Here is a 27,356-nt window from a genome sequence, read left to right as displayed (position 1 = left end):
TTAATTTTTTTTCATATGTGGAAAAGAATTGAGAGGTGTTGAGTGATGTTTATTAGGAGTTATTTTGAGAATTTTTAGGTGTTGTGTTGTGTTAGTTTGGAATAGTGAGGAAAAGCCAGAATTCTGAATTTCTATCTTGCAATTATGAATTCAGAGTTTACATCTTCTCTGACTTTGGCAGTTACCACATTTACCTTTTTATCCCTTGTTCTTCTATAGAAAAGTTTTGTATAACTTTAGAGACTTTTGTCAGATCAGTCTGTCTCTATGTCCTTTCCTTTAAATAGCCATGCAATCATCTTGGATAATTGAAAATGTGAGCAGAAGTTGGGCTATAGGATTGGACTTGTTTAATTTGTGTAAGATCCAAGAGTGCTGATTAGAAGCTTGCTGCATTGAATTGAGCTGGCATGAGTTTTGACTGTGAAATAGCAGGTTCTCACTGCATAACCAGCACAAGTGATCATGTTCAAAAAGCAACATCTGCACTGCGCTTCAGGACACAGCCCAGCAAAATCCAATTTAGCACACTGATTCATCTGAAAGAGATGCCATCAGAATGGAAGGCCATTCCATTTCGGCCCACTCCACTCTTATACACATTAACCAGCTGTTGCTGGTTCAAGATGCCAGTTGATGGAAATGCTCATCTGTAGAAAATAAAGCTGTTATTGGCAGGGGCTGTTTGGCTTCAATATACACAGTCTACCCAGGTCTCCATCTGAGAAACTCAGAGTCCAGGTGCAATAGTATGAAGTAAATCCTGAAATGTTTTCCTCAAAAACCTTAATTGAGAAACTCAGAGTCCAGGTGCAATTGTTTGATTTAATTACTGCAGGGAACGAGAGGGAATGTAAATTCTTTATGCTGAAATCAGAGTCTTGAGAATCTGATGATAGCGGCAACAAGCAGCAAGTGGAAATCGTATGACATGGCTCTCCTTTGGCTGATTGAAGTCCAGACATGCTGCTGTTTTCTGGATCACCCGTAATGGCTTGGTGGTGTTAGCTGGAAGGCCTGCTAGTAAAGCTGGCTAGTAAAGATCTTTCATTCATAAAATTTGATCAAATTCTCAATATGGCACCAGGAGCTGAACTGATGACATAATTATATTTGAAATTATGAGTCAGAGTACAGTAACTTGCAAAACTCTAAAAAAATGTAGAAGCCCAGATTCAGTTAAACCACAAAAATAAATAAATAAATAATTAAATAAATAAAATATCTACAGTATATATCTATAGTAAAGTATTCAGACCCCCTTAAATTTTTCACTCTTTGTTATATTGCAGCCATTTGCTAAAATCATTTATGTTCATTTTTCTTTCCTCATTACTGTACACACAGCACCCCATATTGACAGAAAAACACAAAATTGTTGACATTTTTGCACATTTATTAAAAAAGAAAAACTGAAATATCACATGGTCCTAAGTATTCAGACCCTTTGCTGTGACACTCATATATTTAACTCAGGTGCTGTTCATTTCTTCTGATCATCCTTGAGATGGTTCTATACCTTCATTTGAGTCCAGCTGTGTTTGATTATACTGATTGGACTTGATTAGGAAAGCCACACACCTGTCTATATAAGACCTTACAGCTCACAGTGCATGTTAGAGCAAATGAGAATCATGAGGTCAAAGGAACTGCCCGAAGAGCTCAGAGACAGAATTGTGGCAAGGCACAGATCTGGCCAAGGTTACAAAACAATTTCTGCTGCACTTAAGGTTCCTAAGAGCACAGTGGCCTTCATAATCCTTAAATGGAAGACACTTGGGATGACCAGAACCCTTCCTAGAGCTGGCCGTCCGGCCAAACTGAGCTATCGGGGGAGAAGAGCCTTGGTGAGAGAGGTAAAGAAGAACCCAAAGATCACTGTGGCTGAGTTCCAGAGATACAGTCGGGAGATGGGAGAAAGCTGTAGAAAGTCAACCATCACTGCAGCCCTCCACCAGTCAGGGCTTTATGGCAGAGTGGCCCGACAGAAGTCTCTCCTCAGTACAAGACACATGAAAGCCTGCATGGAGTTTGCTAAAAAAACACCTGAAGGACTCCAAGATGGTGAGAAATAAGATTCTTTGGTCTGATGAGACCAAGATAGAACTTTTTGGCCTTAATTTTAAGCGGTATGTGTGGAGAAAACCAGGCACTGCTCATCACCTGTCCAATACAGTCCCAACAGTGAAGCATGGTCAGATAATATTTTATCAAATATTGATATGTGCAGTTTATGGCAATTAATTTAATTAACTGGCATATCATGTAATATATTCACTTAAATTGTTTAATTAAATTTAAATGTTTGTTGAATAATAGATTGTGTGCTGGGCCCAATTGCAAGAAATTTCTTAAGGCCAATTTACACTGCCCTGACAGACACGACCAACGGCAACAGACACATCCGTCAGGTTTTGGCGGATTGATGTATTAGCCCATCTGCCTCTGTTGGCATTAGTTGCACTTGTTTTCGGTGAATGAACATCTTGGCATTTGTCATGTCTGGAATGTCTGAGAACGTACTGGTTAATGTCTGCCAGTGAATTAGCCTTTAAGAGAACGGTTATAATGGAAAGTGTATTGTCATCTAAGTTCTCTTAAGGGTTTTTATTTTTTTTTTTGGCTTGGTACAAAGTGAGCAGCAGCTTGATTCTGTGTGCATCAAGAACGTGAGTGCATCTTGTAAGAATGAAATGCCTTATTGTGTTAAGAGTAAGACATCATTCAAACCCCAAAGCAACTACATAAAAACACAGTAGTTTGCATGTACAGATGGTAGTGGTGTCAAATTTGCAAAGCAAACTTCTCCTTCAAGCCTAAGTCATTTAGAGGTGAGCATGATAATGAAGAATAATCCAAGATAAATCATGTAAACTAGGGCAAAGATGTTGGCAAAGGGCCAAGGGAGCCAGCTTTCATAACGCCAATAAGAATTGCAAATGTGCAAATGGAGTTCTTCTTCCAAAACTCAAAAGTTTTGTAGCGTTTGATGACACAGCAAGCACTTTGCAACAATTCCTGCTCACTCACCTGACTAGGTCAGTTAGCAATAGAATTTGAAATCTGTATGTGGCCACAGGTCCTCTGTCATCCCTTCCCTGGAGTGGATGCCACATCTAATAAAGACCTCCTCTGATGGTCACTCCTGCCACCATCCATTTAAACTGATCGCAAGATTGTGGATGCATGTTCATACTAGATTCACACAGTTCCCCTGAGGGAGTAATTATTTGGCTGCACTCTACGAGGTCTATGTCAAACACAATTCCTCATAGGAATTTCCTTAACTTAATGTCATTAGTGCAACAGAAACTCCAACAAACAGTCTGTAATGAAGACATTGCTCCACACTACTGCCTGATGTGATTAAGTTGGGCACTTTAAATGTGTCAAGCAAGTGGAACATTATGTTATGATTTTTTCACCAATGTAGCCTTTGAATTGGAGAATTGAAAATGTGAAATGAATCTAATATGGAGGCCAAAGTTGTTGACATATTGACATAACAAACTGTAATAAAATAAAGAATATCATATTATCAGTATTTCGTAGTGTTTTGACTGAGTAACCCTAGGTCTAAAATAATAGATTTCAGACACAAACTCTCACTTCAAAGTCTTTTGGATCTGTGCCTGGGCTTTGGGCAAAAACAAGTTGACATGTGGTAGAAACACACACCATTGTCTCAGTTTTAGGCAACAGAGTTGAATCCCAGAACCTCTTACTGAATATTTCAGTGCCAAACTGCCCATCACCATCTGTACAGGGCAAGCAAGACAGCACTGTGTTGATATTCCTTGGAGTTGTAGTCAACACTGGAAAAATCAAATTTAATTTGTAATTAGCATTTAGCAAATCAAAAATAAAATAAATGCATACATAAATATATGCAGATATATATAAATAAATACTAAAGAAACAAAATTGCATAAGAAACTAAAGAGTTGGGAAATAATAAACCATTGCATTGACTTTTGTTCACAAAATGATTAGAAACAATTTAGCTTGATGTTGCGAATTAACATTTGTTATATTATTTTAATTTATTGTCATCATTATAAACACAGGTTGTTGCACAAAATTGTTTTATTGTTTACTTCACTTGGTTATTATTTTATTTGTTTACCTATAACTAAATGTCGCGAACATTCACAGGAAATAGTTTACTTCTGCATTGAAAAATACGGTGGATAAAACCAGTGAAAACAGTCCATGCAAATAAACGATATTTTTAGAGCAGAATGTACCTTTCATTTCTGCTATAAGGATAGGTGAGCTGTCGCTAAGTGGGAAAAAATGTCCTGAAATCAATCATTTTTATCTAGTTATTTTGGATAAAGGAACATTGCAGTCTAATTGATAACCAAAACAAGCATTAAACGGTTCTCTAAACAGAATCATTTAGAAGAACAGCAGGAAATCATATGATATTTATGATATTAAAGAGAGAAAATAAAAATGCGCTTTGGCTGTAGAGTGGTTAATAATTTATATTTATATCATAATAATTTAATGGATCATCTCTTACATATTATTCTCTCGACAGATCGATGATATGGTTGTCATAGCCAACATGTTATTGTCAAAAGTGGCAATGGATCAACAAAAGCATAAGCTAGTATTCCCTTTACTGGTCAGCTGTGGTTATTAATGTTTACTCATATATAAGCAACCTAAGGGCGCAGAAGGGTTTTGTTTGTTTGTTTGTTTGTTTGTATAGATTATTCACAGATGCAGAAACAACAACCAAAGTTACCCCTGAGCAACAGTGGCTCATCAAACCGCTCAATTTAAGAGCATAAGCAATATTTATCTTACCTCGTAGGTCATTTACAGTTTTCCTCTCGCTTACTCGAACGACTTTAGTAACTGTTAATCCAAGAACTGAAATATGCATTTTATTTTGATCGAGTTTTGTGCTTGCAGGGTTCAGTAAGTTCATTCGCAGGCCACAGCTGATATTAGACCCAACCACCCCACCCCACCCTCCACCCTCTATCTACAGAAGAAAGTCTTCATTAAAGAAAATGCCATCCACTATTCATTGATAATGCACAGATTTAGGCCATAGGGATATAAAAGTCTTTAAAGGGTAAACATCCCCAGGAGAAAAATATATCCGCAACTCTAATGGCTCTCAGTGTTGCCATTACTTCTAGAGAAGAGTAGCACGCTTGGTCTCAGCAGAGGAGATTTATCAAAGAGTTATGTCAGAATTCACTCAGAAAGACTTTCAGATGAACTAATGGTCAGAAAGCGGCAATATTCCACAAGTGTTATTATACTACTGCTCTGTTCATCATTTACCCTAACGTTTATATTACAGACAGTTGTTTAATGCAAAGCACAATCAAGTGGGTCGACAAACTGTATTTTGCATTTAACTGTAAGAATATTAATCAGATTCTAAATCTGTGTGGCCCTGTTACTGGAATAGCCATAACTGAGATGTTATGTAATGATGCCCTCACATGCCTGACAGTAAGAAGGTGAAGGTCAGTTTTATGGCAGGGAAATATGATAGTATCACTATTTCCTATCCGATAACAAATGGTGCACAGGATCCACACTCAACTTTTGTCCAGCTAATAATCTGACATCCAGGACGGAAAACAATTATTGTAATCTATCCTTGACTAGATGGACATGGGGATAGGTTGCCAAGGAACTCAGCAGATGCAATGCAAAGACATGCCTGAGATCACATCAAAGATACCTGGAAGAGCCAATGTACATATAAAATGAAAGGAAAAGCAGTTTTAAAGTACTGTAGCTTGTTAATTGGGTTTTGAAATCTTCACTTAACTTTAATAGAACAAACAGGTGAATGCGCAAGTATGCAGCAACCTTCACCGCAAGTACGTCAACAAGAAAAACAAATGTTTGTGATAGCAGACCTTCGAACCCATCACAAGGATTTGGGTTTGAGTTGATGAATTCCATGCAATGGGGATTTGAAGATTTGATTTGTACCCATCACATCCCATGCAGCTCAGTGGAGCAGTCATTTCCAAGAAACCATGAATATGTTGACCTTGATTACCTGCTGACAGCTGCTCGATTTTTAAATTAATTAGTGTTTGAAAAGCGCTCTTAGCCCGAATAGGTGTTGAAATGCCTTTGTCACACATGCGGAGACTCAGGAAAATGTTAAATGACTAATTATAAATGTACAATGTCAGTTCGGTGCCATAAAGATTTTGAGGAAAGTTTGGTTTGACAGGTAATAGAGAGTAATTGTGGAAAGCTTGGTGTTTATTGCCTATATAGATGCATATTTGGGGTAAAAGGAATGCAGAACAGCTTATTTTACAGTGTATTAGAATATACTGTATTTAGCATACATATGTGCATTTGCCAATACAGATTGCTGATGTTGCATCCATGCTGTTTGTTGGGAATTGTAATGAATGAGTTTGTGTTTTAATGTGTTGTCTGGTGTGTTTACTGTTTATGGTCTGATCTCAGTTTTATTGATGGCGTACAACATTTTTGCTCCATTTGCGACACTCAGGGAGCGATAAGCAAATTACTTGAGATGTCTAAAGTGACGTAACTGAATGAATGCTGAAACATCATTTGGGATAATAACCAGTGAAAAATGGCTTTTGTTTTCAAAACAGAAATGTGTCGCCATCAACATCATTCTGATGTGTACCCCGTTTCTGCCAAAATGTCTAATTACTCACATGTACAGTATTATGATTTTTTGTCAGTGTTTCCACTCAAGTTTATAATGATAGAACATCCCGGCAGTGTTAATGGGATGATGTGCCACAGCTTAAAAGAATTGTGATTGTAAAGGAAGTTTAAGGTTAGATTAGTTTCCTTATGGTAGAAAAAGGAACTATTATGGCAAATAGCATTATGTGTAATTTCACTGTGCTTTAATGTGCCTTTAAAAGTGGTTTAATGTCTTGTCATTGACTAAGGTCAACAGCCCTTTCCTCAGTTTTAATGTGTTAAATTTCATTTGCAGGCCTGTCAAATGATTTATTCAGCATAAACCTTTTAAGTAGAAACAGGTGCCAGAGCAAATTTCCATCTACAGAATAGTTTACTAAACCTTTGGATCTAGGTGTGTCTATATCAATAGCATATTCGAATGAATACTAAATAGGTTCATGCTGAAGGCTTTTCAAAATCAGTTTTTCATTGTTTTTTTATTTATTTATGGTGATGGGCTGATCCAGTAGGTGGTTAATGGGTGTTCAGAAATGAAAGTGAGGTTCTATTAGGAGTTGATAGAATGATTCCATTTTCGGCTGAATATTGTAGGTGTCTTATAATCACCTATCATTCTTAAACAGCTTCCTCCAGATATATGTGCATTTGGTTTAATAAAAAAAAGGGGGGCATCTATAAAAACTGTTTAAACACATCAACTTCAGGAAATATGAAAGGGTGACTTTAAAGTAATGCTCTGGGTCTGTACGTTTAAATTCAGGCATAATGTTGATTAGCACAGAAAATAATTTCAACTCGCTCTCATCCACCTTATTAGCACCTCTAATAATGCTTGACTAAAACAAAAATACAAGCTTTGCTTTACTGCTTTTCAACATTCTGGAATGTTGATTTGCTTTACTGCAACTGTGTGTGTGTGTGTGTGTGTGTGTGTGTGTGTGTGTGTGTGTGTGTGTGTGTGTGTGTGTGTGTGTGTGTGTGTGTGTGTGTGTGTGTGTGTGTGTGTTTTATTTGTTTATTTATTTACTTATTTATTTTTTTTTTACAAAAAAAAAAATATGGATTGAGTCAATTATATTCTATGTCTAGCAATACTTTACCTCAAATACTATCTAAAATGTATTGTACCCAGACCATTTCTTTAATTAATTATTCTTTGTAAGTGTACTTTGAAATAATGATACATCTCAGGAATCAAGAGAAATTTGCCATTTTAAATCCAGGGGATGTTAATGGATCAGAATCAGCGGTATCATAACTATCTGTGCAGTTTTCCTTCAGAGTGTGTCTAATACATGATTTTCATCTGCTACTTTTCTGACTCAGAAAAAAAGGTACAAAAGCTGTCACTGGGGCAGTACCTTTTCAAAAGGCACACCTTTGTACTGTAACTGTACTGATTCTGTTACATTTAGATATTTAGATGAGTTATACATTTAAAGCGGAATCCAAAACAGTTCCTTAACATGTTAGCTAAAAGGTACAAAAGTGTACCTTTTGAAAAGGTACTGCCCCAGTGACAGCTTTTTATACCTTTTTTTCTGAGAGTGTGGTATTTGGGAAGCATATGAACCCATAAAAGAGTTTTGAAGAATTTCAAGTTACGAATGTTGGAACTGTGTTTGGTAAAAGGTTATGTAAGGGTGGGCAAACATTGTATTTCATTCATATTCATGGGCTGCCTAAACTGTCAAATTTAGGCCACTTTTTTAAGGAAAAAAATGGAATATTTATTCCTCCGAAAGAGGAATGTATTGTATCTCCATAGGAAGTAGAGCCATTGTTGAGTATGCATTTGCATGGCTCTGTACAGTAATACTACATCTCAGATTTACACAATTAGATTACGGATTTACAAAGTTTAGAACCCCAAAATGTTTTCCTTTCCCTTTGTCATCCATTTCAGTTGAAGAGACAAACATTTACATCTCTATTCTGGTGGAAACAGTTGTTTTCTGTGAAAATGTATAAATCCCATTGCCAATAATATCACAGATGCAGTTTTAAAAACAAAATTAAGGCTATTGTTTGCTTACAGCTCGATGTGTTCAAATGATTTCATATTAAACTGACAGAAGACTAATTAAGTGACAGAAGAATCACACATTTCAAACATTCGTTCATGCAACACAAATTATGGAATCTCTAATTTTCATCCGTTTAACTTGGCTGTTACCAAGTTCTAGTGACTGTCACATCACTTCATCTGATGGAGAAGCCAGGGTTCATTTTCAGGTCGGTCTTCCCATAACTAATGTGATGACCAGGAATTGTTTGTGCTGCTTTGCGCTCATTATGCATTTATTAGTTAGCTGGTTTAATGACATGCACTATTTACAAAGTGAAAAAGAGGCATTAATGTAAGTAAAGCATTTTCCACAATGTTTTCAAATATTCAGAGTGGACTAGTTATTGTCATCATCATCATCATCATCATCATCGTCGTCATGATTATTATTATGAGCTTTTATATTCCCAAAGGGACTTCTGTTTGACCTTTGACATGCTGGGCTACATGCTTGTCTGGATTAGCCCTAAGGACTGTGCCATTCGTCTGCATGCATGTCAAACAGACACTTTTCTCCCGTAGGAATACCTTGGCAGACGTTTGTGGCCCAAAATACTTCACAGAGGCATTAAACAAAGTCTGCTTCACATCAAATGGTGTTGACATGCAGATCAAGCTGAAATCTTCCCCTTGTCAAGGTTGACAACTGAACAGAAGTCCTGTCCCTCCACTCCTTTATTCATTTTTTTCCTCACTTTTTCATTTTATGCCCTTGCCTTTTATTCAACATACGCCTATATTTTCTGTTTGCAGAGCACTTTGGAAATCGTTGAGACTGCTATACTTTTCTGCTCTTCTCTCTCATGCGCTTGATGATGGTTTATTTTTCAGTGCTTACAAGTTTATTTAAAACCTATTTTACCTGATTTCATGTTTTTTTGTTTCATTTTTTCCCCTTTAACTAGTGAAAAGGTCTGTAGATTTCAAATCTAGAGGAGTAAAATTATTCCCTGGCAAAGACAACAGCAACAAGTTTTCTATCTGTGAGTCTACCCTTTGTTACTATTTATGGTAAATCTGTGTTACTCGTTTGGAGTCGATTACAGCAAACAGTGACTGTAAGATCATTGCAAGATCAACTTGCGCTGATAAGCATTTATCTGCGAAATCACGGATGAATTTCACTTCCCACAAATATCTCACAAGCAGAAGTTTCCAGGCGATTTAATTTAACCCCCCACTGAGAGTTATTTCCTCAAAAGCATGAATGGCAGTTTACCGTAAAATTGTGATTTTTCCCACCGTAATGAGGGAGTGACCTTGTGGCTTGAGGTATCTATGCTCTTTTTATGCATCGTAAATTCCTATCATTTTTATATCAACATCCAGTTAGCTTTTCTTCATTTTACTTTCAAAAACAAAGACTTGTTTCTATGGCCTTTGGTCTAAGAGGTTAGTTTTCTAAATTATGGATTTGTTTCAGTATAGAAAATGTTTAACCTTGTGAGTTACATAACAGACATCAGACATTTACGAGCATAGTTCACTTAAGCATAATTGCGTGATTTGATTAAACAAGACAGTGACATGAAACTTAAATTCATGTTTCTTCACTTTAATGCTCTGACATGCACTCACATGTCTCTGAAACATGAAAAATTGGTGACTGCTTAGTTAATTCAGTATACTATACATTCAATTATTAAAACAGTTGCGCAAAGATAGAGCTAGCCCTAAAGATTTAAATAGCTCTTTTGATTCCCTAAAACAGTTTTTTTAAAATCTCTAAATATAATTTACATTTTGAAACCTGTTTGAAACCCCCTGCCCTTAAATGTATTATGAACATAATATAAAATATAGAAGGAATTTTTTCTAGTTAGAATGCACTTTTCTTTTTTCTTTTTCCTGAAAGACAGTCCAGCATTGCATATTAGCTGTAGAAATGCAACAACAGTCACTTCAGCTTGAGATAAACTACAACAGCATGTCTCCCATTGACCAAATATTTAAAAACCTGCAATGATCTTCAACAGTGTCATGTTTGTTTTATTTGACTCTTTTATTTTTTGGTTTGCTTGTGCTCTTCTTATTTTCCTTTGAATGTATTTGTGTTGTCAGAGTGTGCCATGTTTTTTCGATTTAGGTTCATTTTTTATTGCTTTATTTGGGGATTGTTATCTGCTGATATTGCTTGCATGACCAATCTCCCTTGCCATTTCCAAACCAGCAGTCTCTCCGTCCGTCAACAACACAACACAGTGAGCAATGTTTGCACCATGCGGTTCTGATCTAGTACCCATTGTGAAAGTTATCAAGCTAGATTGCAGCTGTCAAACACATGAAATATCCACTATTACATTATTTTTCTTGTAACTTGCATATTGTTGTGAAAAATGCACTGTAAGCAGCCCTTCCATAATTTCAGGCCTTTTCCATTCTGTGTGTTAAATTAGCTTTTTACTTTTATAGCTGTTGAGGGAATTTGAAGTGGTGTGTCCTTTTAGCACTTTTAGCACTTTCCAAAAGACAGGCAAAGAATATGCTAAAACAAATGTGTAAAATTGCTTTCGGTATAGTTTAGCTTTGAATGTAATGCTATTGTATTGTTATACTAAAGATACCCACACACAAACTCTATATTTATAGCATATTGTCAAAAACACCTTCAGGTTGAGGGTGTTTTGTTAGACTTTATAGAGATGGGTGTAATAGTTTAAAGTGCTTCTGGCACTGTGTTGTTCATAGATCCCGATTAAAATGACCTTAAATTGAACTCTGTACTCTGTAGTTGTACTGCTTACATGTCAAGTGGAGACAAAAGAAGCCAAATAGAACAGCTAGTGACTCCCCTCTAATGCTTTTGGAATAAGTTTTAAATATGCGCTTCTGAAAAAGAGCCCATCTTGTTTCATTGTTAATGCAACTTGCCTTGTTGCATTCAGAATCTAGTGTTAGAAAGCAAATGAGCCTGAAGCCTAAAGAATTTTCTGTTAGGAACAAAATGTGTTCAGAAATGCTGCTGTTCCATGACATCATGCAGTTAATAGAATTAAGATTGAATGTTTACAGTCGACTGAGCAATCGTTGACCTTTTATGCTTTCTCTGTTTTTTATGTAGCAATATTTCAAGTTACTGTGATTATGTAAACACATAAGTGTTCAAATGCAGAATGCATTTTTTTTTTTTTAAATCTGTGTTATCAAACATTTAGTTGTTCGAAATGTGTGTCTGTTCCACTGTCTAGGGTCCTGTCCTAAAAATTATAACTTTAAATAAACCAACACAAAACAACAGTATTAAACAATATATTGGTTATTTAAAATCTGCCTTTTAATACTATTTAATCTATTTCTTTATGCATTAAAAAAAGTATTATTAAGGTGGCCGTTTTTATTTATAGCAGATTGTAACTTCATATAGAGTACTATTTGTCACATTCTTTGAGTACATTTACCTTTCAGAACTATAAACAGCTCAACATTTTGCTAGTTTGCACCAGGTATATCTATTTTACAGTAAAACCAGCTGGTATATTATTTTATTGGCTATATGGAAACACATTTTGTCAATAATTTGGCATGACATCACAGATGCACATGTCTACATTGATCATGCAGAAGTGAGTGCATGTGACTGCATGTTTAATAGCTTGTTTGCTTGCTCGCCCTGTTTATGTGTTCACCTGAACGCCCCATTTTTCCTGACGCATGTTGGCAAGGTCCAAGAAAGGGCATGAAGCATTGAGTATTTATATAAAGCTATGTTTTACTTGTGATTTGTTTGTGCATTGGCCACAGGTGAATAAATTAACAATAAGAATGTCTATGCGATATGCTCATAAGTATTTGAGCAGAATTAAACCTCCTTATTCATAAGTTTATGTAGAATATGCGTTATCCTGTGCAAGGTAATGGATGTGATTCTGGCAATGTCCTTTTTTTATTTACCAGTCAGTTCCTATCACAGAATAAAGACAGTTTAGCTAGGGATGTGTGTGTTTTGAATTTATGAATGTTTTTTTGCTTGAATGTGTGAGATACAGTGTCGAGAGTGTTTCATCAAGTGTGTGTGGGTGGGTATGTGTTTGTCTGTGTGAATTAGTAGGATGCAGAGAAAGAGAGGCTGAGGGTAAGTTTGAGGGAATGAGAATAACAGGTCTCACAGAGAGCTCTGCTTCTCTGGCTGTTGATTGAGCTCTAAAAGCCCTGCGGGTTTCATACTCCACTGGCCTTGAATGTGAGAAGGAAAAAAAGGGAACTTTTCTAAACATAGCAGTGGGATAATTCTAAAGAAGTGCACTAAAATAACCCTCGACTTCCAGCAGAAAGGCCTAAATTCTCCCAGGCTGATGGATGGTGAAAACAGCAACATGATGCTTTAGCTCAGAGCCCATTAGAAGAGAACAGCAAGTTAAACACCAAGACAGTCCCCTGACCTCAAAATGTTTTTTTGTTTTTTTTCACACAGCCAGTTGGGTCCTATTAGTTTTCTTCATTTTCTTCAACAAAATGCCGCTGTTTTCAAGCGAATGTGATTTGATGGACGAAATATTAGAGAATGTTTCTTAACAACAGTTTAGAGTTGTAATTACGAGTACATCAGTACACTTTTATCTGCAGTTAAGCTGTTTTCAAAACCGTGTGCTGTAGCTTTAAAAGTACACTGCAGCTGTATAATACTAACTTTTGGCACTTTTCAGTTCCTAGAGAGATCATTATGTTTAGTTATAGCTACTGTGCAATGATGATGTTTCAGCAAATTTCATCACTGAAGGTTGAGGAATTACATCAGACTGTAACTGGTCACAAATTCAATCAGGAGAATAAATGATTCTGCAGAAATCATGACTAATTGATATTGAAAATAAAAGAAAATTGAGAAAAGCATGAGGCATTTTTTACGAGGCAGGCGAGATAGGAAAGCGAGTTATCTTTCTACAAAGGTAGAAAGGGCATTTTAATCAGATTTTAATGGCTTTTTTAAATGTATTTATTTTTGTATCAGGACTGGCTCACATCCAAAAACAGGGCCAAATTTGATCAAACTTTCTCCAAAAGGCAAATGGTCAAGATATTGGGCAGCCCTTTAAAAGACAATCTGTTCTGTGTCACTGAATGCCTCATTACATGGTAAAATGTGGTCTAAGGTTGAAGCACAAATTGACCCTTTTGTAGACAAAATTACTGATAAGTATCCCTAAAAGGTAACTAAATCTATAAATATGTTGTTGGGCATGCATATTCTCAAACAAATGACTGAAGGTAAATAATGTCTTTATATGTTTCTTAAAATATCAGAGGCATTAGTGTAAGAGTTAGGATTTGTGTTGAGTTATAAATATCGTAATTTTGTACGAGCACCCACATGTAATGCCCATATGGTAATGTTTTCAGCACTTTTTTTCATTTTCTTTATTTGCATTAGCGACATGAACTGAACTTTATTATGTTGAATATAATGAACTGTCACCTCAGCTGACTGGGATTCAACAAAAAGCTGAAGACTTTTATGTAACTGCTCTTTCGGAATAAGAAGAAAATCTAATTTTGTGTCAGTTTTCATAGTTAAATCCAATGCACTTGCGGGGCTCAAAGTATCAAAGTTTCCAGAAGAAAATGTAACTTAAATCCCATGCATGTCTGTACACCTTGCACCTTTGTGCAAATATACGTACGTAACAATGCCTTTTTTTTAAACACATTCACACTACTCCCACACTCAGTGTTGTTGCTGAATGTTTCATGATGTAGGCTGATTTTGAATCAAACATGCAAACTTTTTTTTCTCTTGACATTCAGGCATTCAGTGTTGATTTGTTTGTTTGTGGTCATTTTCAAAGGCAAATCATTTGAATGGATGATTGGACTGATAAGTTGAATGGTGAATGAGGGAATGAAAGGATAGACAGAGAGATAGATAGAGGGATAATATTAACCCGATCTCACATATTACAGACATTCATCAGAAACTGTCTGTTTTCGTCTGTCTTAAAACACAACATGTTAATTTCTTCATGTGTAGTTTTTGTCATTTGCTGTTGTCACCACCAATATGAGTCCACATTCATCACATCCTCGAGTTTTCCATTCAATTTAAACTCTGGCAAGTCAAGCTGTTTTTTTCTGATTCCCGAGTTAAATAACCAATTTTGGAGCAGGCAATTAGACATTATAGACACCATGTTTTATTAGTTCTTTAGAAATTATTTGAAAATTGAAATAATTTGAAAGCATCAATGGATAATTTTTGCCACATAAGACACTGTGAATATAATATTTAGAACAAAGGTGTGGACTTTATAGAGACATCAAAGTGTTAAGGTTAAGATAAAATGATTTTTTTTAGGTAATTGTTTAGTTATTTTTAGATAAAATGTAGTATCAGGTGATATATAATGCCACACTATGAGACCTCCCAAAAGTATTTCATGTCAACTACCTAAAATCTTGATAAAAGTCCATGAACTTGCATGTCAATTGCCAGGTATAGTGGGAGTTGATTTGAAATAGCAAGCATGGATTAATAGCATGAATAAAAATTGTAATTAACTTAGTCACAGTGTGGGCTGAGTATCTCAATGTTCAAAGCTCTGCAAAATGCAGGAAAATCACATTTTGACAATCTGTCGCTTTTGATGTTAGTCACAGTTTCACCCATGCTTTGACAAAATCAACCTTTGTATTGGTATGACATTTGCATATGCTCCATTTTCCCATTGCACCTTTCCAAAACCTTTAATAGTTAATGAAGAAGCCAGATTGAATCTGTACAAAGCATGTAAATGGATACTTGGAGGAAAAAACAGGTCTTTGCAGAAAAATACATAGAAGTTTCATGTTTAACAGTTCTAACAGCTTCAGAGTGAATTGCTGCTTCAAATGGAGCTAATTTTCAAATTGCTTGGTGAGATGAAAAAAGAACTTTCTATCAGTTTTTCTTCCTCTACTTCTTTTTCGCCATCTTTTTCTTGTTCTTTTTCCTCAGAATCACTCAGTGATCATGTTTAAAATGAGCAAACTCATGAATAATGCAATATTGTCTCATTTTTCCAATTTATCTTGTGTTGTCCATTTGTACGTCATTACCTTTGACCTGTGGGATAAATTTACTAAACAGTTGCAGCACTGTTAACTTAACTAAAAAAAACTGCATCAGGATTATTTAAATGTAGTCTTTTATTCCCCAACATTTGCATAATTTAGTAAACTGGCACTAAATCAACAGGAACAGCCTGTACAAATAAAGTACACCATCAGTAGCCATCCTCCAGTCTTAGTGAATTTCTAACCCTGTGTCATGACCACACTTCTATCATTCAATCACAAGCCATTTCTGGAGAGACAGGAACATCTTGAGCCTCACTTAAAGGAATTTAAGATCCAGCAGGTGTTTACAAGTCTGAATCAGTAAACAGAAATTAGAGGAAGCCACTGTTCCTCATTAGATTATCTTAAGAATCAAAAGATTTTGGGGACAGTTGAACAAATGCAAACACATCTCCTCATTAGATTATCTTTAGAATAAAAAGATTTTTGGGTGTGTTGATCTGCATTTGCTCTGTAGAGTCATTTTAGCTTCATTAATAGTTCAGGATGCATACAAAAGTAAGTGTCTTCAATACAGTGGGGGTCATTTTGATTTTACAGTGTTGTGCTTGTGTGCATGCTGATGATAGTGAGCCTGCATTATGTTTAGACCCCTCTTTGTACTAATCAGCATATTTTAACTGCATGGTTAAATGAAATATTAATTGTGCATTAATTTCATCACACACCTACATGTGCGTATGTGCGTGTAAAGGGCTGCATTTGAAGTCACATTCACTTGGTTGGAAAATGAGAGGTGACATGGTCCTCTCGGCCCCAGATAGACAGTTATCAAAATTACTCACCATCAGACTAGTCACATGACCCATGACAACCATTCAAACCTTCAGCCTTAGCCTTCGTAGACTAGATCATACATCATACATACATACATACATGACTAGTCACACACACACACACACATAGTATATATATATATATTATATATTATATAATATATATATATATATATATATATATATATATATATATATATATATATATATATACATATTATACATATACTGTCTGTACGTATGTTAAGTACATGTAATTAATACTATAATAATAATATATATATATATATACATATTCTGCACAAGGGTTACTGCTTGTTGCACTTGAATCACTTCTTAAGTCAGCAAATTTTTTTCCTAACATAGTGTCTAATCTACTATTAATACTACTGATAATAAAATGAGCCCTCAATTTAGCATAAAAAGCTGTTAATATGATCTGGGATTTAGCAGATACACCACTTTCAGTGATGTAGTCACACTCTTACAAAGCGACAACTGCAGTGAGACACATTTGTGAGGACGTGTTAAGTTATCCGATAATTTGATGATGTGTGCATTGTGTGTTTTTGTCTGTGTTCACGTGTATGTAACCCTAGTGTTATGTACATTGTCAGCAGTTCTGTGAAGCCGTTTGCATGAGGCTTGCATGAAGAAAACTATGTTAATCTGTATATATGTGCCTAATGGCAAACTGTGCTCTGAATTCGCAGTAAACGAAGGAGGAATCAAACAGGCCTCTAACTCCTGTCCAGACCCGGGGGAACCTGAAAACGGCAAGCGCATTGGCAACGACTTTAGGTAATCACCCTTAGGTACTGTGTGTCCCGATATTGGCTTTGCAAGAAGGTATCTGGTGACCATTATCCCCTCATTCTCCACCAAGAAAGCCAGCATTAGGTGCTAATAATTACATTCTTATTGGTCAGTCGCAGCATTTTGTTGTTTCCTAATATTCGCCATCATACATGCAGATGAACTACTGTAATATTGCAGTGTAGTCTTCTTGCCCTACGGATTCTATTGTGCACTATTTTTTTTTCTTTTTTTTTTAGCAAAATATTTAAGAATATATACAGATAAGATAAAATAATTTCAACTCAAGTCAATATTTAACACCTAAATATATATTTATTGGAAGAGTAATTGTATAATAACTGGGATAACATACAGTCAGCCCTTACATATAAAATTTTCCAAAAAGAGAAGAAACCTGTATTATGGATACAGCGCTTCGACACTGATACTTGTCATTAATATTGTAACATCTGAATATTTTGTTGTGGCGTCCTCTGTTTAGCACTCCCAGAGCATATAAATCATGTTCTCCAGACCAGGCTCTTCCAAGTCATGCTAATACCAGCTCCACAGGGAAGCTGACTATATGAGCACGGCTTTACTGCTAATTAGGGCTAGTCGATTCAAATTGTGACACTGATGTTATTTCAGGTTTTTGTGTAACAAGGCTTTAGGATTACAGAAAACCCCAGCAAATTCAACGGGAGCATTTGATGTTTGTTAGCAGAGGGTTTTACACACAAGATCGCACAACATGTTGCTAAAGAACTGTTTGCTGTTTCCCTTAAATGAAAATGTATGATTGTCAAAATGTGAAAGCATTTGCTAAAAGCATCGGCACTTGCTGTGTGGATTGGTTGGGGTCTACTCAACCTCAGATTGAAGGAAGTGTTGAAGGAATGGAAGAAGCTTCAAACTAGATTTCATAAAGTATCAAGACGCACCACAGTATTGATTGTACTCTAGCTAGGAGGATAAGACGCTCTTTTGATATCCCTTCATTTATTTAACCCCCTCTTGTGCATGCTGCAATACTTTTCTCTCAAACTTCTTTGTGTATGTGTGTTGCGTGTTTGCGTAGAACTGAGAGTAGACGGCATATTTAAATTGAAATTTTATATTTTTTGGAAAGATGCACAGTATTTTTCTGTGCCATCTTGCCTGAATGACTGCTACAGTGGTACACAACGTTATAACCCACTGAACTGTGCATTTAGCTATAAAAGCCTCATTTTCATGTGCATCAAATTAAAAATGGCATTCACCCTGATTATTCAGTCATGCTAATGGCTTTGTGTTGGATATGAATTGTTTGTCATCCTGTGTGTGTGTGTGTGTGTGTGTGTGTGTGTGTGTGTGTGTGTGTGTGTGTGTGCATGCATATGGGTCCTGATCCCTACAGTATTGGTGCCAAAGCCCAGTTCATCTGTGATGAAGACCATGTTCTCCAGGGCTCCAAGAGCATCACGTGTCAGAGAGTGGCGGAGGTGTTTGCAGCATGGACTGATCATAGACCTGTTTGTAGAGGTAAGTCTGTTAACTGCAAACCACACTGAACATCTGTGTATATTTCTGTTTAAACTCAATAAGTGTAAATAAGATTAATGTTAGACATTAATGTTACTCTGTTAGACTCAAAGTCTTTTATCGGTGGTTTAGTCCTGCAGTTTAAAGGGATAGTTCACCCAAAATGCTTCTATCAGCATTTACTCACTCTTGTGCTCCAAAATTATGTGCTGTAAAAAGAGATGTTTAGAAGAATGTTCACACTGCTTTTTGCGATGCATTGAAAGTGGATGAGTACCAAAGGTTGTCTAAAAAGATTCCAAAAAATAACAAAATACCAACTTAAAATTGGTGTATGCAACTTGTGTGCTATGTTCCAACTTTTATGAAACCATGCGATATACTCAGAAAAAATGTGCAAAAAATCATACCTTTAGGCGTACAACAGCTAGTCACAGTAAGGGATAACTATAAATTTTTTTATGGATCAAGGAGACCGATAACCGATATTTTGAACCGATATGTGTCTAGTGTAAAAATGCTAATTAATGTCAAAATTAAGAATAAAAAGGCCTCTGACAAAGACTCTCTTTAAATTATTTTAACACTTCTTTAATTCTGAGAACTGTTCATAATAACAACATTAATATTAAAAAACTCAAACATAAAAAGCGGGGAGCATCCATCAGCAGCATTCTGTAAACTAAGTAAAACTTAAAGCAAATTTAAACAGCAACAAATGAACAAATAATGGAAAATAAATATAATCTCTCTCTCTCTCTCTCTCTCTCTCTCTCTCTATATATATATATATATATATATATATATATATGTATGTGTGTGTGTGTTATATTTAGCATTTTATTTGCAACCCAGAATTGCATTAAAATCACACACAACCCATATTGTAATAGTGTTTTTTTTTTTTTTTTTTTTTAGACTGTTTATCACTGCGATACAAACTAGGAAGTATACAGGGCAGCGTCATCCAGAAACGTGCAATGTGAGATTATTGACAATTTACGTTATTAGCATAGGGTTATTAGCAGGGTGCGATTTGTGAAATAAACAGAGGGGGGATGCTTTTGAAAGATTTTATGAAATGTTTTTAATACGACGGAAATTGTATTTAGTGTGATCTCAGTTCAATAAAAACATTGTAAGCTTATGTTAGGCCTATTAATTGTAATGATTTAATGTCCACGGTTATTCAAACAACAAATTAGAGAAAATGAGCAAAGAACACAACGGAGCTTTTTGAAACTCCGAATCAGTTAAACCATTGCGTCGCAAAATGATTCACTGTTTCGATGCGCTTCAATCGGATCGCGTATCGCGAATCATTTGATTCAGATCTGGACGTCAGAGCGGGTTTGCATGATGTTTTTTATCCCCACCGGGGTTAAAGTTATTCAGCAGAGGCAGGGATGCATAGACCAGAAGGGGAATCCCCCATCCCCCCCGGCAAATCGCACCCTATTAGTGAAATGAGAGAGCGCGGCCGCGGAGATAACTAAATCAGGAATAGGGAGCTGCGTCGCGTCAGGGCGTCAGAGCTCGCGCTTGATGCCCTTTCAGCTCTTCAAAATTGCATAATGGTAATTCTGAAATCTGTATGTTAAATTATTTTGCAGCGAGCAAAGAACACAACGGAGCTTTTTGAAACTCCGGCGTTTTTTTTTTACTAAGAGCCCTAACGGACTGAAGCTATGTGAACAACAACAACACAAAAAAAAAAACGCAGCAGACGTTAGTGAATTCATTCGTGTTGATAATCTATTCACAATACAACGTTAAGTTGGGCCGAATGGTGAGAGAATGGTTTTAGTTTCACTATCTCAGCACTGATGTGATGATCCGTTAAAGCATATCACTGCAATGACGGACATTGACCGGGAATTCACAGTATAATAACTGAACGGGGATTGTCATCATAAATCGATTATATTTAGGTGTTTTGCAACTTCAGTGTAGTGTATTATTGCAACTTCAGGAACGTTTACTGCATTCTTACCTTCGAGAGATAACTTATTGATGTGTGATGATGATCACTGAAGCAGCTCCTGTGCTTTCGGTGTGAGAGCAGAACATTTTCCAGCCGCGGCAGCCGTATTGTATTGGCCAGGCTATCGTGACTCCCAAAAAATCAGACGGACGATGGGCGGGGCTTAGTCTAGGCCACAGAGCGTGTTGCGCTCTGACTGAGGTGGCTGGATCAGTGCCAGATCGCGCATTTCAAAATAAAATGGTTTTATCTGCAAATCGGTTTTGAAAATGGCCGATGCCGATAACAATAAAAATGCTTAATATCGGCGCCGATAATCGGCCATGCCGATAATCGGTCGACCCCTAGTCACAGTAATTTATTTACCCATTGAAATGTTCCTAGTAGTACCTTAAGGGTACATATTAATACTCTAAAGAACTGATATTCACCTTTTGGAGATAGATACTGTAAGTTGTCCCTTAGGGTACTGCCCAAGTGAAAAGGTATACATTTTGCACATTTTTTTCTAACAGTGTAGCAACACCTTGTCACCATTCACTTTTTTGGAATGGTATTGTTTGGAAAAAGAGCAACTTGAATATTCCTCCCCTTCCTTTTGAGTTCCACTGAAGAAACTAAGCAAAACGGGTTTGAGGTAGAGAAAATAATTTTTGGGTGAACTATCCTTTTAAGATTAAACCTACCCAGTCTCTATATAGGTTGTCAGCCCTCAGCGTTATGAATGTGGGTCAGTCATCATGAGGAGATATTTGATCTGAATACTTAGTAGGATTAATTATTGCTAGAAGGGGTAGGTTAGGTAGATAATATTAATTAATTTCAGGAGTGTTTGCAGTTGTCTTGTGACAAGCGTACTAATCAACTTTTTTCAACTGGATCTGATAGTATTGCCATGGCAACTAGTAAAATTCAGAGCAAAATTTGCATGCCAGCAGTGACTTCTAGCTTTTCACAGCCCTAATGGCTTTAAGTGTCAGTTGGCTGCCTTGGGCAAACAAACAGGAATTGGACTGTCTCCATCATTCAGGAGGACACTTTAATTATAGCTCAAATTGAAGTGGAGTGACATGGACACTTTCATCAGCATTTAGGGATCACTTGATGGTCTGTATTTTTTTTTTTTTTTTTTTTTTTTGTATTTTTTTTTTTTTTTTTTTTTTTAAAGCACAATAGTCATGAATTTATTTAGCCATAGCATTAAGTTCATTTTCATCTCTGTTTTAGTGTTTATTTAAAACAAGGGCATCTTGCTATCATTGTAGCCTCCAGTCTGTTAGTTAGCAGCTTGCATCATCTTTTAATGCTTAGCTAGCCAGCAGAAGTGACTAGCCGGCTTTAAATCCCAGTTGCGCAGGGGTGGGAACGTTGTAAAACTGCACCGCTATTAGCACAAATGATTCGTTTCCATGCAATGTAATTTACATAATTTCATTTTATGAATATAATTGTGTATTAGTCTGCATTGTTTTGACCTGTGCAGTGGCTTTGTTGAGCTACATAATTACAATGCATGTGAAATCATAATTATTTTAAATGACAAGGTTTATAAATGGCTTTTATTGACATTTTAGTTTGTTGCATGTTTTTTTAATTGGATCAGATAAAATATTAAACTGGTAATAATAAAAAGGGTTATTAAGTTGTCATATGGTCATGTTACTATATGCCCCACCTATGTATTTAATTATTAGATTATACTAGACTTTTTCCCAGTGACCAGTCTCTATTAAAATGTGTGACATGGGTCTTCTTTTGAGTCATAGCTTTGGATAGCCACTAATGAAAGGGCTTGCATGTTCTTGTGCTGCCTTCAGCTGGTCAGGTCGTCATTTTTCTTCAGTTCCAGAGTAGTCACATTGGCATTTACTACTCAGGATATTGGCTCAAAAACTTCTGTCTGGAGCAGAGAGTGCCTGTGAGCAAAGATGGCAGATTTCAACCTTCCAGAGAGCTCTGCACTAGCCAAGCATTTGCCATTGATATGAAAGTGAATGCTAACATTCTCTGCAGGTGTTATGGGCCTCTATGAGCAGAACCTAGACAGTGTGACCCCAAGTGGCCACCTAGGGAAATCACAGGTAAAACATTACAATTTACAGTTTGTCTTAGCAGTTCATTTTTATATTTATTAACCAGCAACTAGAAAACGAAGGAGAGGTGGCTCTTTAAAAACTTGTGCATTATTGAGTCAAGTGCAGTAATTCTTGTCTTTTGAAATAAGAAAAGGCAATTAGTCTAGAAGTAGAAGGGTGAGTACCCTTAAAAAGTGGTATTGTTTCTGAGGTGGACTATTAATGTGAGTTTGTGTTTGTTTAGATGAGTGTAGTGTGAGTTTTGTGGCTCTAAGGCTGCAGCATGCAGGAAAATTAAGGTGTGGAACAGTGTTTGAGGTTTAATGATGTAATTGATCATTCTGGGTGGTGATTGTTTTTTAGTTCAGCCTGTTCCAATGTCTTGAGTTTCCTAATCTTTATGTTTGGTGCTGACTTGGCCCATTTTCCCTGCAGAGGTCGGATTCAATGTCAGAAAGTGTAAAACAGCAAATATGGCTGGATATACAAGGGATACATAAAGGAAGTTGTTTTATCTGGTGCAGTTGGCCATTATCTAGATTCTTAGAACTAAAAGCAGAATGATAAGCTTCTTTACCTCAGAAAAACATCAATGTTCTTGAATTAAAAGATTTGGAAATGGTAGAATCACGCTAGCAGTCTGTGTAATGTACTTTTAAACCAAAGAGGTAGAAAAAAAAAGGGTAAAAGAGGAAGAAAATTGGTAAAGTATTTATCTGGTCCTTAAATTTGTTTGGCTGAGCAGTGTTCCAAAGTCACTTTTCTTATATAGCACTTTATACAATACAGATTGTGTCAAAGCAGCTTTACAGTGTGCTATGCTGATAATGCAAAAGGACAATAGAAAACTTTAATTTATCAGTTAAATTCAGTTTTTTTTTTTTTTTTTCAATTCATTGATGTCATCATCCCGCTCAGTTCAGTTCTCTTCCACTAGTATCTGTGCTGTCAAGTCAACAATGTTTCCAGAAATTGTGTCCCCAACTAAGCTAGTCAAAGGTGACTGTGGCAAGGAACCAAAACTCCATCGGTAAGAGAAATGGAGAAAAAAACCTTGGGAGAAAGTTCTCCAGTTCTCCTCTGGCCAGACAAAACCAGCATGGTGTGGTTTAATTCCAGGATGCAACGCACTTCAGACTGAGAAAGAACTCGTCTGGTTCTCATGGTCTTGTGCCAATGACTGACAAGGTCTTCACAGGGGATCTGTCTTTAGGGTTCTTCTAGTTGACATGGTCTCTGCTGACATTCAGGGCTGTAGAGTCTCTAGGTGCTGATCCACCATCTGGACTGGATCCAGGTGACTGCAGTGACCATCTGATCTGGATAGGGACTGGATCTGGGTGGCTACAGTGACCTCGGAATAAGAATAAAACAGACTAATACATGCCATTCTTTTTACAATGTAACAAGTACTGCAAATCGGGTGTTATGGGAAGTGTTCCTGGTTCCAGATGACCTAATTAATGCAGCCTAACAATCCTTTAATGAATTTGAATTATAGAAAAGTGATCATGTGTTATGTGTATGCCAGGATAAATAGGTGGGTCTTTAATCTAGATTTAAATGTACGGAGTGTGTGTGCCTCCCTAACAATGCTAGGTAGATTGTTCCTAAGTTTGGGCGCTAAATAGGAAAAGGATCTGCTGCCCACAGTTGATTTTGATATTCTCTGTATTATCAAACGGCCAGAGTGTTGAGATCGCAGCAGACATGAAGGGCTATAATGTGATAATAGCTCACTCAAGTACTGAAGAGCTAAACCATTCAGGGCTTTATAAGTATTTAGCAAGATTTTAAAATGTATAAAATGTTCAATAGGGAGCCAGTGCAGTGTTGACAGAACCAGGTTAATATGGTCATACTTCCTGGTTCTAGTAAGAACTCTAGCTGCTGTATTTGGGACCAGGAGGAGTTTGTTTATTAAGCGTGCCCAATAAAGCATTATAATAATCTAACCTTGAGGTCATGAATGCATGAATTAATGTTTCTGCATTTGACATTGAGAACATACATGTAGGTCGTAATTTAGATGCATTTAAGATCCAAAAATGCAATTTTACAAATGCTTGAAACATGAATTTCAAAGGAAAGGTTGCTATCAAATAGCATGCATAGGTTCCTAACTGATGACAAAGACAGTGTTCTAGATTATTACATGCAGAGGTTCATAAAGTCATTACTGCTGTGCTATTGGGAAAGGTCTGTGGCTGCTGATGATTTATTTTTTGTTAATTTAGTCACTGTATTGAAAAAATGCCTGGGTTGTGTTTGTTTTCTTCGAAAAGAGATGAAAAGTAAGCAAAGTAGTTATTTTCAGGCTTTTTTTGTATGTAGAAGTACTTTCCTTCCATGCAATATAAAATACCTCTAATATTGTTTTCTTTGAGCTGCAATCCATTTTCTGGGCACGAGTGTACTCGTTATACCATGGTGTCAGACTGTTTTCCTTAATCTTTAAGCATAAAGGAGCGACATGTGTAAAGTGCTAGAAAAGAGAGAGTCAATAGTTTCTGTTACATCATCAAGTTTTTCTGAGCTATTGGATATGCTGAGGAATGAGACAAATGAGGAATGAGTCACTTTACTGCCATTCGTAAATAGTAAAGAAGGATTGTAAAGTGATCATTTTTGTTGGCGGACCACAAATGGACAGAAAAACTGACAATATTGTCTAAAATGTAATAGTACCTAAAATGTACATTACTAAATGTTGACTTCTTGTTTACAGTGTTGAACTACTACAATATTGCACAATTGTGACAGCATTCTTGCTCATATGGTTTTGCTTAATTTATCTTTCTATAAAGCTTGTAGAGTGAATTTTCATATATGAACTGTATATATCCTTAGTTTAGTTTTTTATTTCTTTTTCTGTTTACATTTACCTTTGACTGCAACAAATGCCAGTCTTACACAAGCGAGAGGTTGTGAAGGTGGGATAAAAAAAAATGACAGGTTATCGTTGGCCAAGTAATGAATTGTTTGCTCATCCTGTCCTTTAATTTTATAGATAATTTCTCTCTGGCTGCTTTGCTACAGGCGAGAGAGCCAAGCCAAGGCCGTTCATTTAGCAGGCCATAATTGAGCTGTCAGGGAAGGCACAAGCATGCACAGATATACGTCACTGTGAGAAGTGATGTAGCTTGCTGGACCGCTTCCCTGAACTCTTAAATTGCCAGCTTGTCCATAAGTCGTTGTTGCTAGCATGTAAGGACAGTACAACAACACTGAGACGTAGCGACAGGAATAACAGCAGGGATGGACTTGTGAATTGTTTATGGACACCTTGTGTACACTGCATCAGTGTTGTATCTCTTAGTATCGCGTGTCTAGAGAAAAGTTGGAGGGACTAAGAGACATTATGAGATGAGATAACATGATGGAGAAAGAGATACAGAAGGTAAAATGAACAGCAGAAGTGTGGGCTGTCATTTATTGTCCAATAAATAAAACAAGAAGACTGATCAAACAGGTCAGAGAGCAGTGTTTATCTTGTCAACCAAATTAGTACTGAAAATGTTTGTTGACAAAATGTTTGACGCTAATTTGGACTAGCATTTTAATCAAATGATTTTAATTAAAAATATTGATTTTCAAATGTTATACAGTATATACATTGCCGTTTACAAGAATTTATTTGATTTAAAATAAAACTTCAAACTTAAAATGTAAAACTTTTAAACCACTTTTCTATTGTTTACTATATTTAAAATGTAATTAATTCCTGTGAAGACAAAGCTGAATTTTCAGCAGTCATTACTCCAGTCTTCAGTGTCACATGATCCTTCAGAAATCATTCTAATATCTTGATTTGGTGCTCAAGAAATGTTTCTGATTATTATCGATGTTGAAAACAGTTCTGCTGCTTAATAATTAACGTTTTACCCTTATATCATTTATGTATTCTGATTTCAAGTAGCATCGTCTCAGTTGGTTTGTGCTGTCTAAAGCCATAAAAAACAAATGGGCACCTAAGTGTCACATTGACAATAAATGTGCAATGAACATGAAATTAGATGTTGAACAAAAAGCTGTTCATAATCAGTGCTGTACGAGAGGAAGAGGGAAGGGTGTTACATTTGTTTAACCACAAATAACTTGTAGCCAGGGGTAGAAATCATCCTGTGATACACAAGTGACTTGCTAGCTGTGTCAGATTTGTGTTAAGGAGTGCCTGCAGCTATCTGGACAGCTGCCTTCTTCGTGGAGGTCTACACGCTCAGAGAACATGATCACCTACTGAGCAGGCTTACAAAACCCCATCCCCCTGCAATGTTACCCACTCCAGAACCCACTCAGTATGGATGAGAAGTGTATTTCTGCATGAGTCCACACCCCCAACTTTGTCTCTCTCACATACATGTGAAGTTTGTGTGACTATCTCTCAGCGG

General features: G+C 36.4%; 1 protein-coding gene across 1 annotated transcript in view; it reads left to right on the top strand.

The window, feature by feature from the left end:
* LOC109112264 (CUB and sushi domain-containing protein 3-like) overlaps nt 1–27,356 on the top strand; it is a 369,075-nt gene that overhangs the window by 176,101 nt on the left and 165,618 nt on the right. The window contains 3 exon segments of the mRNA XM_042777094.1: nt 9,661–9,738; nt 17,295–17,382; nt 18,782–18,906. Coding sequence (XP_042633028.1) covers nt 9,661–9,738; nt 17,295–17,382; nt 18,782–18,906 — 291 coding nt within the window.

This window comes from Cyprinus carpio, chromosome A19 (genome assembly GCF_018340385.1).
Source record: "Cyprinus carpio isolate SPL01 chromosome A19, ASM1834038v1, whole genome shotgun sequence".
NCBI lineage: Eukaryota > Metazoa > Chordata > Actinopteri > Cypriniformes > Cyprinidae > Cyprinus > Cyprinus carpio.
The sequence above is the reverse complement of the archived record's forward strand: the minus strand, read 5'-3'. Positions and strand labels throughout refer to the sequence as shown.